The sequence below is a fragment of the Sinocyclocheilus grahami genome, unplaced genomic scaffold, assembly GCF_001515645.1.
Source record: "Sinocyclocheilus grahami isolate Dianchi unplaced genomic scaffold, SAMN03320097.WGS_v1.1 scaffold810.1, whole genome shotgun sequence".
Classification (NCBI taxonomy): Eukaryota; Metazoa; Chordata; class Actinopteri; order Cypriniformes; family Cyprinidae; genus Sinocyclocheilus; species Sinocyclocheilus grahami.
This window is the reverse complement of record NW_015505989.1, coordinates 162,232-177,359: the sequence shown is the minus strand read 5'-3', so window position 1 is coordinate 177,359 and position 15,128 is coordinate 162,232. Positions and strand designations below refer to the sequence as shown.

General features: G+C 35.8%; 1 protein-coding gene across 1 annotated transcript; it reads left to right on the top strand.

Moving 5' to 3' along the window:
- Positions 1 to 7,523: 7,523 nt before the first annotated feature.
- On the top strand, positions 7,524 to 13,360 carry LOC107562156 (trimethyllysine dioxygenase, mitochondrial-like). Its single transcript, XM_016246741.1, has 5 exons — positions 7,524 to 7,528; positions 9,204 to 9,287; positions 11,971 to 12,090; positions 12,807 to 13,043; positions 13,180 to 13,360. The coding sequence occupies exons 1-5, from the start codon at positions 7,524 to 7,526 to the stop codon at positions 13,343 to 13,345; spliced, it is 612 nt and encodes a 203-aa protein (XP_016102227.1). The 3' UTR covers positions 13,346 to 13,360.
- The last annotated feature ends 1,768 nt before the right edge of the window (positions 13,361 to 15,128 follow it).

Genomic DNA, 15,128 nt, shown 5'->3' with positions numbered 1-15,128 from the left:
ACTCATAAAATGTGGTCCCAGTTATGGACAAAAGTCACAGTTATGGACAAACACAATCTGACTTAACCAATAACATGCGCACAAAAAGAGTGATTGTTGCATGAAGCATCTAAGTGAACTTTCTGAGAAATCTGTTCTTTTCAAGAATGCTGCAAAAAGGCTACAAAAATACTCACAGCATAAGAGAGCAAATGTAGAAAATTCTGGACTATTGCCACACTCCATATGAATAGACATCCTGCAAAAATGTCTCTCAATAGGCAATCCTGAAAGAAGTGAGAAAAACCTAAGGATAACAACAAAAGCCTCCCGCAAAAATGCACAGTCTGCAGAAGTCTGTGTTTGTGTGTCCACTATTAGAAAAGCAAGAATGGTGTTTTGTGAAAGGACAACAAATAGCAATGTCTGCCTCTCATGTTTGCCTCAAACCATCTGGATGTTCAGCAATGCTTCTGGGAAAATGTTCCCAGAATGATAAAATTATATTCATGACTTCAAGATTTACAGAGGCTTGGTGATGCAATAAGACAGTGACCCAAAGCACACAAGGAAATCAAATAAAGTATGGCTGAAAAAGAAGAAAATGTGAGTCCCAACCTTAAGTCAAATGAGATGCATAACCTAAAGAGGGCTGTGCTATCAAGACAACCTTGAAATATTGATAAACTGAAGGTTTGTGAGGAGGGATGGTCAAAAGTCTTGTAAGCAGCTGCAGGAAAATGTTTAGTGGAGGTATTGCTGCAAAAGGAGCATCTGCAGGTTTCTAAATTCACTTACTTTCCTCAAATGATTACTCAGTATATGCAACAAAGATGTAAAAAGTCCAGACATTTTCAAAGTGTTCACAAACCTATGATGTATATAATGCATGTATTAGGTGAGTCATGTTCACTGCTGGCTGCCAATATTCCTCTTTTGTCATAAAGTTTGATGATCATACCAAGCCTTTTAAAAATGGGCAAGCTGGGACACCAGAGGCCGGATTCATTAAGAAAGAACTAAAGACATTTCTTAAGATAAATTCCAAGATGTTTATTCATAATTTCTTGAAAATTCTTGAAGATTTTCTTAAGAACATCTTTGTTTTTCTTAAGGAGAAAATTACAGGCCTCAAGAATACCACAACACCGCAAACACGCTTTGTCATTCATAAAATAATGACCTAAAAACCACTAACAAACGGTTGCATTACATAACGTTTTCTTCTGTAAAATGTCTTTACAAAACAAGAATGGCACTCTCTACTCACTGCAGTACTTGTTGCATGGTCCGAATTTACATTACAGTACTCAGTGTTCAGCTATAATGTAGATGTAATTGTTTTGATAATATTTCAGCTTTTGGATTTAAAATATATTTCAATATGGTGTTACTGTAGAATTGCAGCAAACCACTGTCTTATTCAGTTTTGTATTATGTTAGATTTTGAACTTAAGTTGAACAGTTTTGGAAAAGAGCATGTAAATGTGCAAACCAGCCTGTAGAGTTTTGCCAGAGGTCGTGTCTGAGTGAGAAAATCATTCATGCAACATCCTACCTTTAAGAAGTTATTTACAATGACTTTTTTAGAAGATTCTTTTCAATGTAAATTCTTCATTCTTAAGAAGCTTTTTTTTCTAGGAAGACAAAAACACAGTTTCTTAAGCAAGAAAACAGCAGTTAAGAAGAACTGTATTCTCAAGAATGTTTTGTGAATGCGATCCCAGGACGACTTCAAGAATACCGTTGTACATTGTCTTGTACAGCTGAGGGGTATTGAGGGGTCAGATTTCCTTATGTACAAATTTGGAAAAGATGCTATTTCAAAATTTCAGTCTCAAATATATTTCATACAGTCTAAATGATTTCAGACTTCATCATGGCTTTGGCCTCCTGCTGTCCTGAATCGAACTGCCTGTGTAACATTCAGAAAACACGTTTTCAATATTTTGCACTTCATAGCCACTGCAACTGGTTAATTTGTCATACAGTTTGCAGAAGGTAAGACCTGGAACAGTTACTGATCTATAAAACGTCTATATCTAGTGAATAAACCTGTCCGGGATGAATGACCTGCGAGATATACCTATTTTAGATTTTTTTTTAACCTGACTTGAAATAACAATCAAAATAAAATTAGAACTAGGTATTATAAAATTGTTATTATAGGGGAGACAGAGGCTGTCACACTTTTTCGTTATTGCCAAATTTGTCGCCCGCAAAATGTAAACAGTATAATGAATATAAAACACAAAATGGATTAAATAATCAAGATATGTCGAATCATTGTTTTTGCCAACAGAAACTGTAATACCTTTCGGTAAACTAAATTTATGCCTTCATACAGGCTGCAGACGCTTGTCTGAACGACAGTATTTTTGGTTTGGAAGACACATTTTCTAATATAAGAGAGTTTTGAATTAGATGCCCGAACCAACATGCAATCCCACCGCTAGAAAAAAAACATAACTTTACCTATGTCGGACATTTAACGTTAGTTATTGAGATGCTTTGACTCTTCAGCTTAGGTCTCTCCTGCTGTATAAATACTCCAGACTGCTAAACTCATCTCAATCACACGAAGAACCACACAGTGTCTTACCCTTCACCCTGTGGCTGAGCTCTCTCTCGTTGTCCCAGTCAGGTGTCGTGTGTTTCATTTATCAGTGCTGGGAGAAACAGGTGTTGCTGAATGAGGGCAGGTCAAACACGACAAACCTGCTGTTTCAATTTCACCCGTTCCTGACGTACAATCAGACTAATGTTATTTATTATAGGCCAACGAATTACTTTATATAGCCTCAGTGTTTCATTTTACAACAGAGAGGGTTGTAACTCTGTTGCTTTAACATCTATAACTCAATGTTTTTGCGTCATTTATCAAACATTGATATTTTTTTTAATCTGCAAGGTTGCCTAAAATAGGCTACATGTTGTTACTCAACATTTTGTTCGTCAGTTTAACTTGTTCAAAGCCCCCATCAACCCCTTTTCCCAGCCCCACCCCATTTCGTTTTTAAAATTTAATTTAACTTAAAAAAATATATAGCGCGAGTAACGTGTCAAAAATAAAAATAATAAATGTTCAGACTGCAGGCAAATCAGATCTTTTCAGGCAGACTGTCTGCACCAGAGGTGTAAAGAGTACCTGAAAACCATACTTGAGTAAAAGTACAGGTAGCCGAGCTCAGTTTTGGGGGTAATATATTACAAGTAACGCAAGTTACGTAATCAGATTACTTTTTTCAAGTAACTAGTAAAGTAACGCATTACTTTTTAGTTTACAAGAGAATATCTGAGTTTCTTTTTCAAATAAGTAACGCAAGTGACTTTTTTTTTTCAATTTAGTGATTGACAGCTCTTCTGTCCCCATGTTGAGAGAAATCAGATGATGTTAAAATAAATATGAATATGCATTAATTCATCTCACTCACAAAAAAAAACAAAAAAAACACACAGATTCAGTATTCCTCAAAATGAATAAAAATAATTCGCAAAACGTCATATTCTGTTAAACAACACAAATATGCTTTATGCATTTAATCCCATTCTATTAAGCAATGTCTTTGCTTCTGACCTTCGGTAATCCAGTTCAACCGTACTAATAAGCACAAATTACTCTAGACGAACATTTGTGTCTTTTTTTATTGCTGAAGTGTGTTGAAATGTCTTCTTCTGCATTCTACTGTACGGACGTAAATGTACTTTCCCTTCAGCCTGAGACTTATTCATTTCACTTTTGGTGTGAAAAGGCTTTTATATTTGCCAAAAATATAACTTTTTTATTTTAAAAACAAACAAGCAAGCCCTGTCCAGATTTAAAAAGTAGCGCAAAAGTAACGTAACGAATTACTTTCCATAAAACGTAATTAGTTACTTTTTTTATGGAGTAATGCAATATTGTAATGCATTACTTTTAAAAGTAACTTTCCCCAACACTGGCCGACCTTACAGTGAAAATGACTCCACGACAAGTTACAAAAGTCACACATTTCAAAACAACTTGAGTAAAAGGCTGAGTATCTGATTTGAACTGTAGCCTACTTAAGTATTTATAGGCTCAAACATGCTCTAGTCAAAGAGACATGCCAGTGAAAAACAAGAAGAGTTGATTTGTAAGGGGGAGAGCAATCACGTTTATTTTCTAAAACCAAAATAAAACTGAAAACCTAAAAAAAAAATAGGCTAAGAATACAGAAGAATAGTGAAAAAATCATGTTAAGTAAATTTTAAAGGCTTCTTGCACTGGATGTGCTGGTTTGGGCCTCATTGCCAGCTGCAGTAATGTCTTCATCTCATATATAAAACATCTGTGATTCACAACTAAGGAGCTCGCATTCACGTAAAGTATAGCCTTGTTGACATGTTTGGGTGAGTAAAGGCAAAATGCAAAAGATATTGTATTTTCAGTGCCCTGAAGTTGCGAAATCACTTCTTTTATAGCAGAAATAAACTGCTGCAGAAAAAGCAAGTTGGCATGCAAAATGTAGGCTAATATGTTATTTCAACACTCATTACAAATGTATTGGACTGGAGTAAAGAGAACAGATACTTATTCAAAAATGTAGTGAAGTAGAGAGTAAATGTTGCTAATATCATTGATACTCAGTAAAACTACGGAGTATCCAAAAAGATACTTAAGTAGCCTACAGTAATTAATTAGGCCTACATTATACTTTACACCTCTTGTCCGCACTATTATTTGCAAGTGATCAAATCAGATTCGTGAGTCCAGACATAACCAACTTAACGCATTTCAAACCACCCACAAATGTTGTTTGAATCAGATAGTTTTTTTTTTATGCAGTCATTTTTTTTCCACAGAATTGGGCTACTTTTAAACTGTTGCCGTAGGTTGATTTTTCGCTGTGGGTTAAAGGTTTGAAATAATGCATGTCTGACATTTGACTGCTGCTTGTATTAAAACATTTAGCTTTCTGTGACAGAACTGCGCTAGATGTTAAGTTTTGTTAAGGAGGGCCACTGGTAGGAAGCCTTAGAGCTGTGTTTATGATCAATGTGCATAACAGTAACCGCAAAATACTATATTTTAGGTATGGAAACTACAAATTTTGAGTTTTAATATTTGAGATATGTTTGCGCTACATTGGGCTGTTTTTGACTGGCATGGGTTAGTTTTGTCACACCGATCTGGCATAAATACTGCTTCAGTATTTGTAGATAATTTTATTTTTCCACATGTTTCTATGGTATACTGAAAAACGATAAGCATATCATAAGTTTTAAAGGAATTTATTGGCAAAAAAATATATATAACGAGTCAATATTTACAGTGTTGACCCTTGTTCTTCATAACCTCCGCAATTCGCTCTGGCATGCTGGATGTTAGCTTCAAGGCCAAATGCTGACTGATGGCGATCCATTCTTGCCTTATTAGTTCTCGGAGTTGATCACAATTTGTTGATCCACTCGCCTTCTGAGGACTGACCACAGGTTCTCTATGGGACTGAGATCCGGGGAGTTGCCTGGCCACGGATCCAAAGTTTCAATGCAATGATGTTCGAGCCACTTCTTTGTCACTCTTGCTTTGTGACACGGTGCTTCATCATGCTGGAGAATGCACGGATCATCACCAAATTGCCATGTTTGTACACATTTTTGTTTCTAAATCTTTAATGAGTTTATATTGTTAATTTGCAAAGGGGTTAGTAGAGAGGGGGCCTCGTTTTCTTTTTGATCTTGTTTTCTCTTGTTTATGTTTGTGAGTTATTTTCGCTGTATTTTGTTTTCTTTTCTTTTGTAGTTTAGTTAGTTTGTCCCTTAACTAGTTAGGTTGTTTATTGTTTTGGCCTGAGCCCCCTCTCAAAGTTTTTGAACCCTCTTACAATTTTTGTAAATAAATGAGATTTGTTATTCTTTGTTGTGTAGAGTGTTTTTGTAACCGCATTGGGGTTGAGTTGATCCTCCCAGCTGACAGGATGATAAAATCACTGAAACATCAATAAACCGACCTTAACTGAAAAATTGACTGTTTGTTATTATCCCCTTGCATTATGGACAAACTATTTTCCTGTTTGTCACTGTAAAGCTGCGTTGACACAATCTGTATTGTATAAAGCGCAATTATAAAAACAAAAAGCCACAGGCACTCATGACTGACTTAGACTTCAATATACGTGTCTGGCCTCTATGTATTTTCAGAAATATGCAAGTAGGCCTATTGTGTTGTACAGAAACACTCATACTTAATATAAAATCCTCCTGTCCTTTGCTTTGTATAATTAAAATGTGGATGATGTGGCGGAGCATGCCGTCGTATTATGACTGTTGCAGCATCCGTTGTGTGACCGCAGCTTAATACGTGAGTGTTTCTCAATCAGAAGGCTGAAACCTATACCGAGGCTGTGTGTTTCTTAGTCGTGGGCCCCGTATGTGGATTGCTCAGTTATTTAGATTTTACTGTTGATGATTTGTCATGATCCAGGATTGTTAGGTTCCTCAAAGCTTATAAGGACAAACCCACTAGAGAGCACGCTTATTAAGTGTAAACAGGATTAGAATGCATCTTTTTAAGCGGAGATGATACATGACGTCTGTTCGAGCCACTGCTATTTTTAAAAAGACTACACTGTAAAAAAAAATCTGTGACATTTACCGTAAAATACAGGCAGTTGTGGTTGCCAGAACTTCACAGTAAAAACTATAGTAGCAACATTTTAGGTTTTACAGACTTGACTTAAATTCACAATAAATATGTATATCATTAACTGATGTAATGTTAATAAATCAACATATTGAAGTACTAATATCTGTTTTGAACCATTGTAATGCACTGATAACCATCAAAAACTGGTGGTGATGAGAAAGTCACGTGATGAACCAAAGCTCATCACAAACAGCTTTAAACAAGATTCACACAAACACTAAACACCATCACGGTGACCCACATGATACTGAAATAATGCAGTAAACATTCATTTAACATCATTAGATTTATGATAAAACCCTAATGTACACAACTGATAAGAGAAGAAACATAGTTAAAAAACTCATAAGCCAAAGCACTCTAAAATGTAGGTAAAAAAAAAGAAGCCTTTATTCCCATGGCTTTACATTAAAAACAACTTTCAAGTGCGCGTTGCGGCTAACAAGCCTTCATCAGGTGATAAAACCCTAATGTACACAACTGATAAGAGAAGAAACATAGTTAAAAAACTCATAAGCCAAAGCACTCTAAAATGTAGGTAAAAAAAAAAGCCTTTATTCCCATGGCTTTACATTAAAAACAACTTTCAAGTGCGCGTTGCGGCTAACAAGCCTTCATCAGAGTGTCAAACTACAAACACACTCCGAGTCCATTTAAACAATCAGTTCATCACATGACAGTCACCTGATTAAGTGTAAACGCAACACACATAGAATAATCATTTTGTAAATATATACTTATACCCAATAAACTCAAATTATTTTTATAATAATAGTGCTTTTTGTTTACTTTGATTCTGGTTTAGTATGAAATAATTTCGCCTCTCATTTGACTTATCACGCTCAGCACAGGTCGCCATGAACGCGCAGTAATAAAGATGAGGTATGGAGGATAAACGACACGTCCAAAAGGTGTAGCCTAGTGTCAGGGTGCCTCGGAAACAGAATCTGGGGAAACCAAACATGTATTATTTGTTTGTTTTTAATGCGTTTTAGTTTTCAAGCAATCACAATAAGTCTATATGGACAAAAGGGGACACCTGATCATTACACCAACACATGACATTGCAATTTAAATACATAGACATTGATTATGGGGTTGGTCCCTACAACAGCTTCTAGTCTTCTGGGAAGGCTTTCCACAATTTTGGAGTGTCTCTGTAGGAATTTTTGCCCAGAGCATTTGTGAGGCCATGCAGGCAATGCACTGATGTTTATGGCAATATATCTGATCGAAATAATGTTGAGGTTTAATATAAGTGAATAAATTACCATTTTTGAACTTGCAACCATGTTGTGGTAACAGGTCACCCTGAATTATTTTTTTTAGAGTGCATCTCAATAATTGTCCAAATTACGTGGCGTATACTATTCATTATACTCAACCATCTATGTGAATTTTATAAGTTGATTTAGTCAAAAGTCTGACTTTTGTCAGTTAACTACCTATAATTGTTCTTGGAAACATTTGACTGTTCTTTTTAAAGCCCTTATGAAATCAAAATTTACACTATTTACATTGTTACCGCACATTGCTAGTGCTGAGCAATTAATCCGTGCAACTATATGCACTGACAATTCCTTCTCCGATGAAATCATTTTTAATCATAATCAATTTAAAGGCACTATACCATAAGGAAATAATCATCAATTTATAACAATTATATAACTAATTCATTTATGTATTATGGTGTTGAAAGCTCACAGATACAGTTAAATTTCACTTTACCATACATCAAAATAATATTTTAAAAAGTACCTAATAATAGACTACGTCTTCAAACACCTGCATACTTACCTGAGTTCACATAAAAACATAACACACCATTTCATTGAATTTCTTTATTTCTATGTTGCTTGTTCATTCTGCAGTGTTACTGTTTCAGATTCACACCAGCAGGTGTCAGTAGCCACGCTATACTTTAGAGCGAGAGAGAGATTGTTATTGTTCAAGTTATTATTATTATTATTATTATTATTACTACTACCTAGTGCTTTCTAGTGTACTATCTGCCGAAAAATGTGAAAGTACTAGTATTTAATGAGCAAGTAGGCCTATTAACAAGTTAGAAATAAAACAACTAGTAAGCTGTGAGGAAGAAATGTGAAAGTGGCTTTTATTTACATTTATTTACGGATGATTATTACTGTATTATTATTTTTGAAGTGATATGAAAATGCTTAAAATGTTAATGTTATAAAATAAATATAGTTTTAATGTCGATAGTGTAAAGTAAGTGGCGTTTAATAAGCCTGCAACCTGGTAAATAAATGTAAGAATATGCATGCATATTTTATATTGAACATAAACCCCTAAAACTGGATCATACTATGGTAAAGGCTTGGCTTATTAATATTAATACATCCGAAGTGACGTATGCTCGGTAACCTCCAATGGCGCAGCTCTGGCTCATGAATATTAAGCAGGTCTTCAACATAGTAGAATCTGCGGGTTTGCGCGCTTGCGTGGACACCACATGAACACACAGACACAATGGCGGGGATAAAGCTCAAGTTCAATGATTAATGTTAACGATTTTATATGTCAACTCTTTAAGAAACAGACACGAAGCAAAGTTCGCCCACACTTGTCAAAACCGCACACAGGAGCTTGAAGTTCCGGATCGACTCGCGCGCTGCAAGTAAGCATGCATGCAGAATTTGATACACTATATTACTTTGTTACTAGCTGTATTGTTATCCAGATAATATGTGAGGCGGGATATTCGCCGATACCGATATATCGGCGACAGGCTCATATCGGCCGATAATATCGACTAAACGATATATCGGTCGGGCTCTAATAATTATAAGTAAATAATACATTAAAACATGTAGCCTTCAAAACTAAATTGCAAAACTTAATTCACAGATTTTCCCCCCATCTGTTTTTACTGTTATTACAATGTCAAACAAAGCAATTTCAGATTCAAGCCTGCATTTCAATATGGTTATCATTCCTGAAACTTTGCAGTGTGTACTTGGCAGCTTGAAAATGATTCAATAATTCAAATTATGAATGTTATATACAGAAAGTGAGCAAAGAGCACTTCCTTTATAATCAGTGAAGCTGATATCAGTTCAGTTTAGCGCATGTTCACTGACTGAACACAAGACTCCCGTTATAATAAAAAAACATTGACTTATTTACATTGTGTTTATACTTTGTTATATGGAAATGATGCTGAACAAACTCTGGCATATTGAGTGGATTTTGACTTAAAAGCCTCTGATTGGCTATTGCAGTCACATGCATGACAAACATGTATGTGATTGACTACAAAGCTCAACACTGCAAAACCTCTGTAAATAGAAACCTTGGATGCTCTTCATAGAGATCTCACACAAATATGTACAGGAGCATTTGAGGCTGGTATTGTTACATTTTCAAAATTTAAGTATTGTTTTGGTACCAATGTACTGGTATTTTTGACAACTCTGATGCCTGTCCACTGGCTGTTTTGGCCTGCCCTCAAAGAACAGTTGGCTGAGTGATTTCACTATTTTGAGGAGATGCTGTTTTATTAAAGAAAAACATATATGGACTTACAATAGCAATGCCAAAGTTACCAAAAATATAATACTGTTTACAGCTGCTCATGAAGCCTTAGTTATGGAAAGGGGCATTACATACATGCTCTAAGCAGTTGACCAATCAGAGCAGACTGGACTTTTTGGGAAGAGACAGAAACTAAAATAGCTGCAACTAAAAGAGTTTCAAGGCAGAGAGTGAAGGGAGGTTCTCCATCAATGTAAAATTTGAGAATTTGTGTCTTTTGAACAAATTAAAATTCAGAACCACCAATCCTTTTCCGTTTTAGTGTTGCGTTTAGACAAATAGAAGATTGTTGCAGTTTGGGCTGCATGATAGTCAAGAAAAATGTGGTAGGACTGTCAAATCGACTGAAAAACTAAATTCGAATTTTCCATTTAAATATTATCAAAATAATGTCAGTTAGGGGGAAAAAAAGCTTTTGGCTTCTCTCCTGAGGCCACAAGAGGGCGCATCGAGCAAAATATTATGCACGTTTCTTCAAAGCGTAATAAAATAACACGACTATCTTTGAAAAAAAGTGCATAATGTTTAAAATAATGTTTATAAACCATATATAATTAATAAAGTTGCTTAAACAATTAGAAACAAAACAGAATCATGCATGTATGATGTTTAATACAAAGGACTGAAAACCAATCACAAAGAGTAGGCTACTTTCTTCATTTAAAAACATGAGATGTAGTGGGATGGGAAAACCGCCTTAAAGTCTTGAGACATGTTTTTTAAAAGTTAAACTAACATTAATTTTACATGGCTTTCTAAACATGCGGTTCTCTTGTGCGAGACGCGAGTGCAACGCTGATAGATGTCCCTCTAGAAAATGTGAGGTTTCAGTTTAGCCGTAAACAACATCTTCGCCACACTGATGCTCTTGTTTTCCGCAATATATTGAATGAACAACGTAGCAGCGCCGCATCTAGTGGCTTCAACTGGATAGGCTAACAAAAGCATTAAAATGCAAGGACACTTACATCGTCGTCGCATTTCGTGCGCCACTGATAATACTGCCTGACGGCTGACGCAGACCTAAAATTCGAATGCAACGTTTTTGCTTTCGAATGTGGATTTTTTTTTTTAATTCGAAGAATATTCTAAATTAGATTTTTTTTTTGACAGCCCTAGAATGTGATAAGATAATCATAAGTGGAATTAAAATTAAAATGCATTTAATTGATTGATAATTATATATCCAACATACTACAGATACTCCAAACAAGATTAAAGCTGGTTGCTCACCGGACAGTCTATACAGGCAAATGTTTGCTTAAAGAATGAATAAACTGGCATTGAGAAGTTTGAAGATTGGTATTTGACAAAAAACAGCACAAATGGAAAGTGAAGTCTATATTATGATATTTCTCTGTATAAAGCATAGACTTTATCAAAGGAACTAAAACATATTAGTGAAAAATGCATGGTGTGTACATAAGCATTTCATATTCTTCCCTTTTTAGTTGTCTTTTGCACACACACACACACACACACACACACACACGCCTTGTACCCAGTTTATTCTCTGCTGTCTGCACCACCATAAACGTTTTGAAGTATTAAAATCATTATCTCAATCATTGTGTTATCTGAAGCCCATGTGATATGCATACCGCGATACATGTCGATATTTTGAGTTTCAGCTGCAGTGTAACAGGAAGACGAACCGTGCCATTCTTTTTTTCCAGAGATTTGGATGATTGATTTAGAAAATGAAGGTCACAATAATAGTTTATCCTAATTAAGATGACTTATGTTAAGCAATTCTTTGTTTCCAGGGAGACCATGTATGGGCGGATGTGGAACTTCACTTCAGATTTTTCTCGTGGAGATACAGCCTACACGAAGCTGGCACTGGACCGCCACACCGACACGTCATACTTTCAAGAACCCTGCGGGTAAACGGGAAAATCAAAGTTGGGCTTCAATTAGCCACGAAAGGCCAAATGCTGTCAGATCAAGTTTGCTTAGTCAATCGGCAGGGAGTCAAATTCTTTAATTATATAAAGAATTATATAAGAGCTTAAAACATCTGATGAACACTGGAGTAACCTTAGATTACAAGTTAAGAGATTTGACTGATTTTTATGTATTTATTTATTTTTATACTGATGTGCACACTTTTCTACTCATTTATAAGTAAATACCAGTCTAAAGATGAAAACCCAACACTACAGTATTTATTATTAACTTAACATTTATCTTAATGTTTTGTTTTCCATAAATTATTCAAATTGTAACAGGCAAACAGCTACTCAGTGAAATGTTACAGGAAATATTAGACTTGTAGCACTTAAGTATCATTATAATTATAAAACACACAATTATTTATTGTTGATATCAATGATTTAGTTATTGCATCAAGTAGAAATAAAAAAAAAAAAACCCTGAAAAGTGTCATCTGCATAATGGTTAGCAGACGCTTAACAAAAACATTTGTATTAATGTTGGATGTAAAGCAAAAATGTAAAGCAAAATTGTCAGATTTTAGTTTGAGCAGAGGTAAAGCCAAAAGGAAATCAAGAGTAACACAACTTTCATGTACAGTATAATGGTGATTAAAACGGTCCACATTCTTCAGTGCTGCTTTTAATGCCTTGTTTTGCTCCATAAGCATCCAGGTGTTTCACTGTCTGAGACATGAAGGAACGGGTGGCAGAACTCTGCTGGTGGACGGTTTCCACGCCGCTGACGAGGTCCTCCAGCGAACGCCCGAGAACTTTGAGCTGCTTTCCCACGTGCCCATCAAACACGAGTATGTGGAGAACCTGAGTGAGCATCGCAACCACATGATCGGCATCGGCCCCGTGCTCAACGTCTATCCGTGGAACAACGAGGTTTACATGATTCGGTAAGAGACTTTTTCCTGCGTGTGCTGTCATGTACAGATAACACAGGAACATCTATAATTAAAACACTATCATTGTGGCATTCGGCAAGTCGTTTTTGCAGCAGTTTTGTTTGAGTTGTGTTTTCTTGTTTTGCAGGTATAATAACTATGACCGTTCTGTTATTAACACAGTCCCTCATGATGTGGTGCGGCGCTGGTACACGGCTCACAGGCAGCTCTCCGCTGAACTCAGGAGACCAGACAACGAGCTGTGGGTCAAACTCAAACCAGGGAAGGTATGCAGTACATCTCCACGAAAATGATCTAAGAACATGCCATAAACGAGGTATAACTAGCCATAAAGAAAATAAAGCCAATGTTTTGCATTTGATATTATCAGAGATAAACACATTGCAATGTACATGCTTAAAGTAGAATTGTAATGTGTTCTTCTCATTTACAGTTTTAAAAGTTTAAAGGGATAGTTCACCCAAAAATGAAAATTTGATGTTTATCTGCTTACCCCGAGGGCATCCAAGATGCAGGTGACTTTGTTTCTTCAGTAGAACACAAACTGAGATTTTTAACTCAAAACGTTGCAGTCTGTCAGTCATATAATGGAAGTGAATGGGAATCACGGCTTTGAAAGACAAAAAACATACACAAACAAAACCAAATTAAACCCTGCGGCTCGTGACGATACATTGATGTGTATAGACACGAAACGATCGGTCTGTGCAAGAAACTGAACAGTATTTATATAGTTTTTTACCTCTGATTCACCGCAATGTCCAACTGTCCTGAGCGCGTTCACAACAGCCGGCGCGTGAGGCGTCTTCTTCTTGCCACTCCAAAGAGAAAGCACAACTTGAAATCGCATCATATGACCTCTTTAACTGTCATGTATAGATGCATCATCAGCACAAATATCTGCTGACACAAATGTTATTTGGAGAATGTGATGCATTCAATGAGGAGAAAAATATTTACATCGATGCAAGATGAATAGTGTTTGATTTTGCCTCTGAAATATTTGCAGGGTTTGTGTGGGTCTAAAGTTTTAATTTGCTTTTCTGTAAATGAAGGCGGAGTTGAAAGTCATAAATTCAAATGTCCTTATCTCAAAGTACTCCAGATTTCCTTGATGCAAAATTATATGAAATCTTGTTTTGAGACGTAGAACAAAATGTGAGTTTATACTTAAAAGGAAAAAAAAGAGAGAACAAATGTCTAATATTTGAAAGCATTTTCCCTTTTAAATTAAGTTGTTTTTTCTGGGCCTGTTGGCAAAATTATTTTTTTAATCATAAATTCGCTTAATTTAGATCAGCTTCACAGAAAACAAAGCTTATGTAATTTTGCGCAAGTAAATGTATCTTAATTTAAGAAACTTGAGACATTTGTACTGGTAAACAAGACAAATATCGAGGAAGAGCATCACATTTTGCAGTGCGACTTTTTGTAAGACTGAATTGTTAGTAACGCTTCAAAGTTTGAAAATGAGTCGTTGTTAGGCTTGCCGCAATAGACGGTGTTGACGGTGATACCAGTGTTAAGCCGCAACACCGGTTACGTCACTTGCCCACCGCGGCACCGACCCCCACCATCGTTTAGATTTTCATAGTAATAAAAATAATTTAGTTCAGTAAAAGAACAGACACCACAATTAAAAGCTTAACGTGGCTGCTCAATGCAGCGTGCCGAACGTCAGTCGCATTACAGATCAGATTTAATTTCTCCAGTGAGGAGAGGGAGTCGAGCTGACTGACAAGAAGAGTGAGGCGAGACACAAGACGATCGCGGATGATTTAGTGTCGAAACGAGATGCAAAAGCTCCTGTTTGGCAGTATTTTGGATTTTGAAAAGCCTGTTGACTTTTGCCGTTTATCTAAGCTGATTATGGAAGTTTTTTTTAACATTCGTTTCTTATTTAATTGGTTCTACATTGTTTGCTGATTTTTACTTTATTTAAACTGTCTCATTTATTTTTATTTTTTACATCAAGTGTATGCCGTGCCTCCAAGCTTTCTTATTCGTTTTGCTAATAAATGTTCTACGTTTCTTATTTATTTGGTTATATATTATACATGTTTACTTAGCCTATTT

Excerpts from the sequence above, each read along its gene's own strand:
- LOC107562156 (XM_016246741.1), top strand. Across the intron at positions 9,288-11,970 it reads GATCGACTCGCGCGCTGCAA|GGAGACCATGTATGGGCGGA; the intron begins GTAAGCATGCAT and ends CTTTGTTTCCAG. Across the intron at positions 13,044-13,179 it reads AACGAGGTTTACATGATTCG|GTATAATAACTATGACCGTT; the intron begins GTAAGAGACTTT and ends CTTGTTTTGCAG.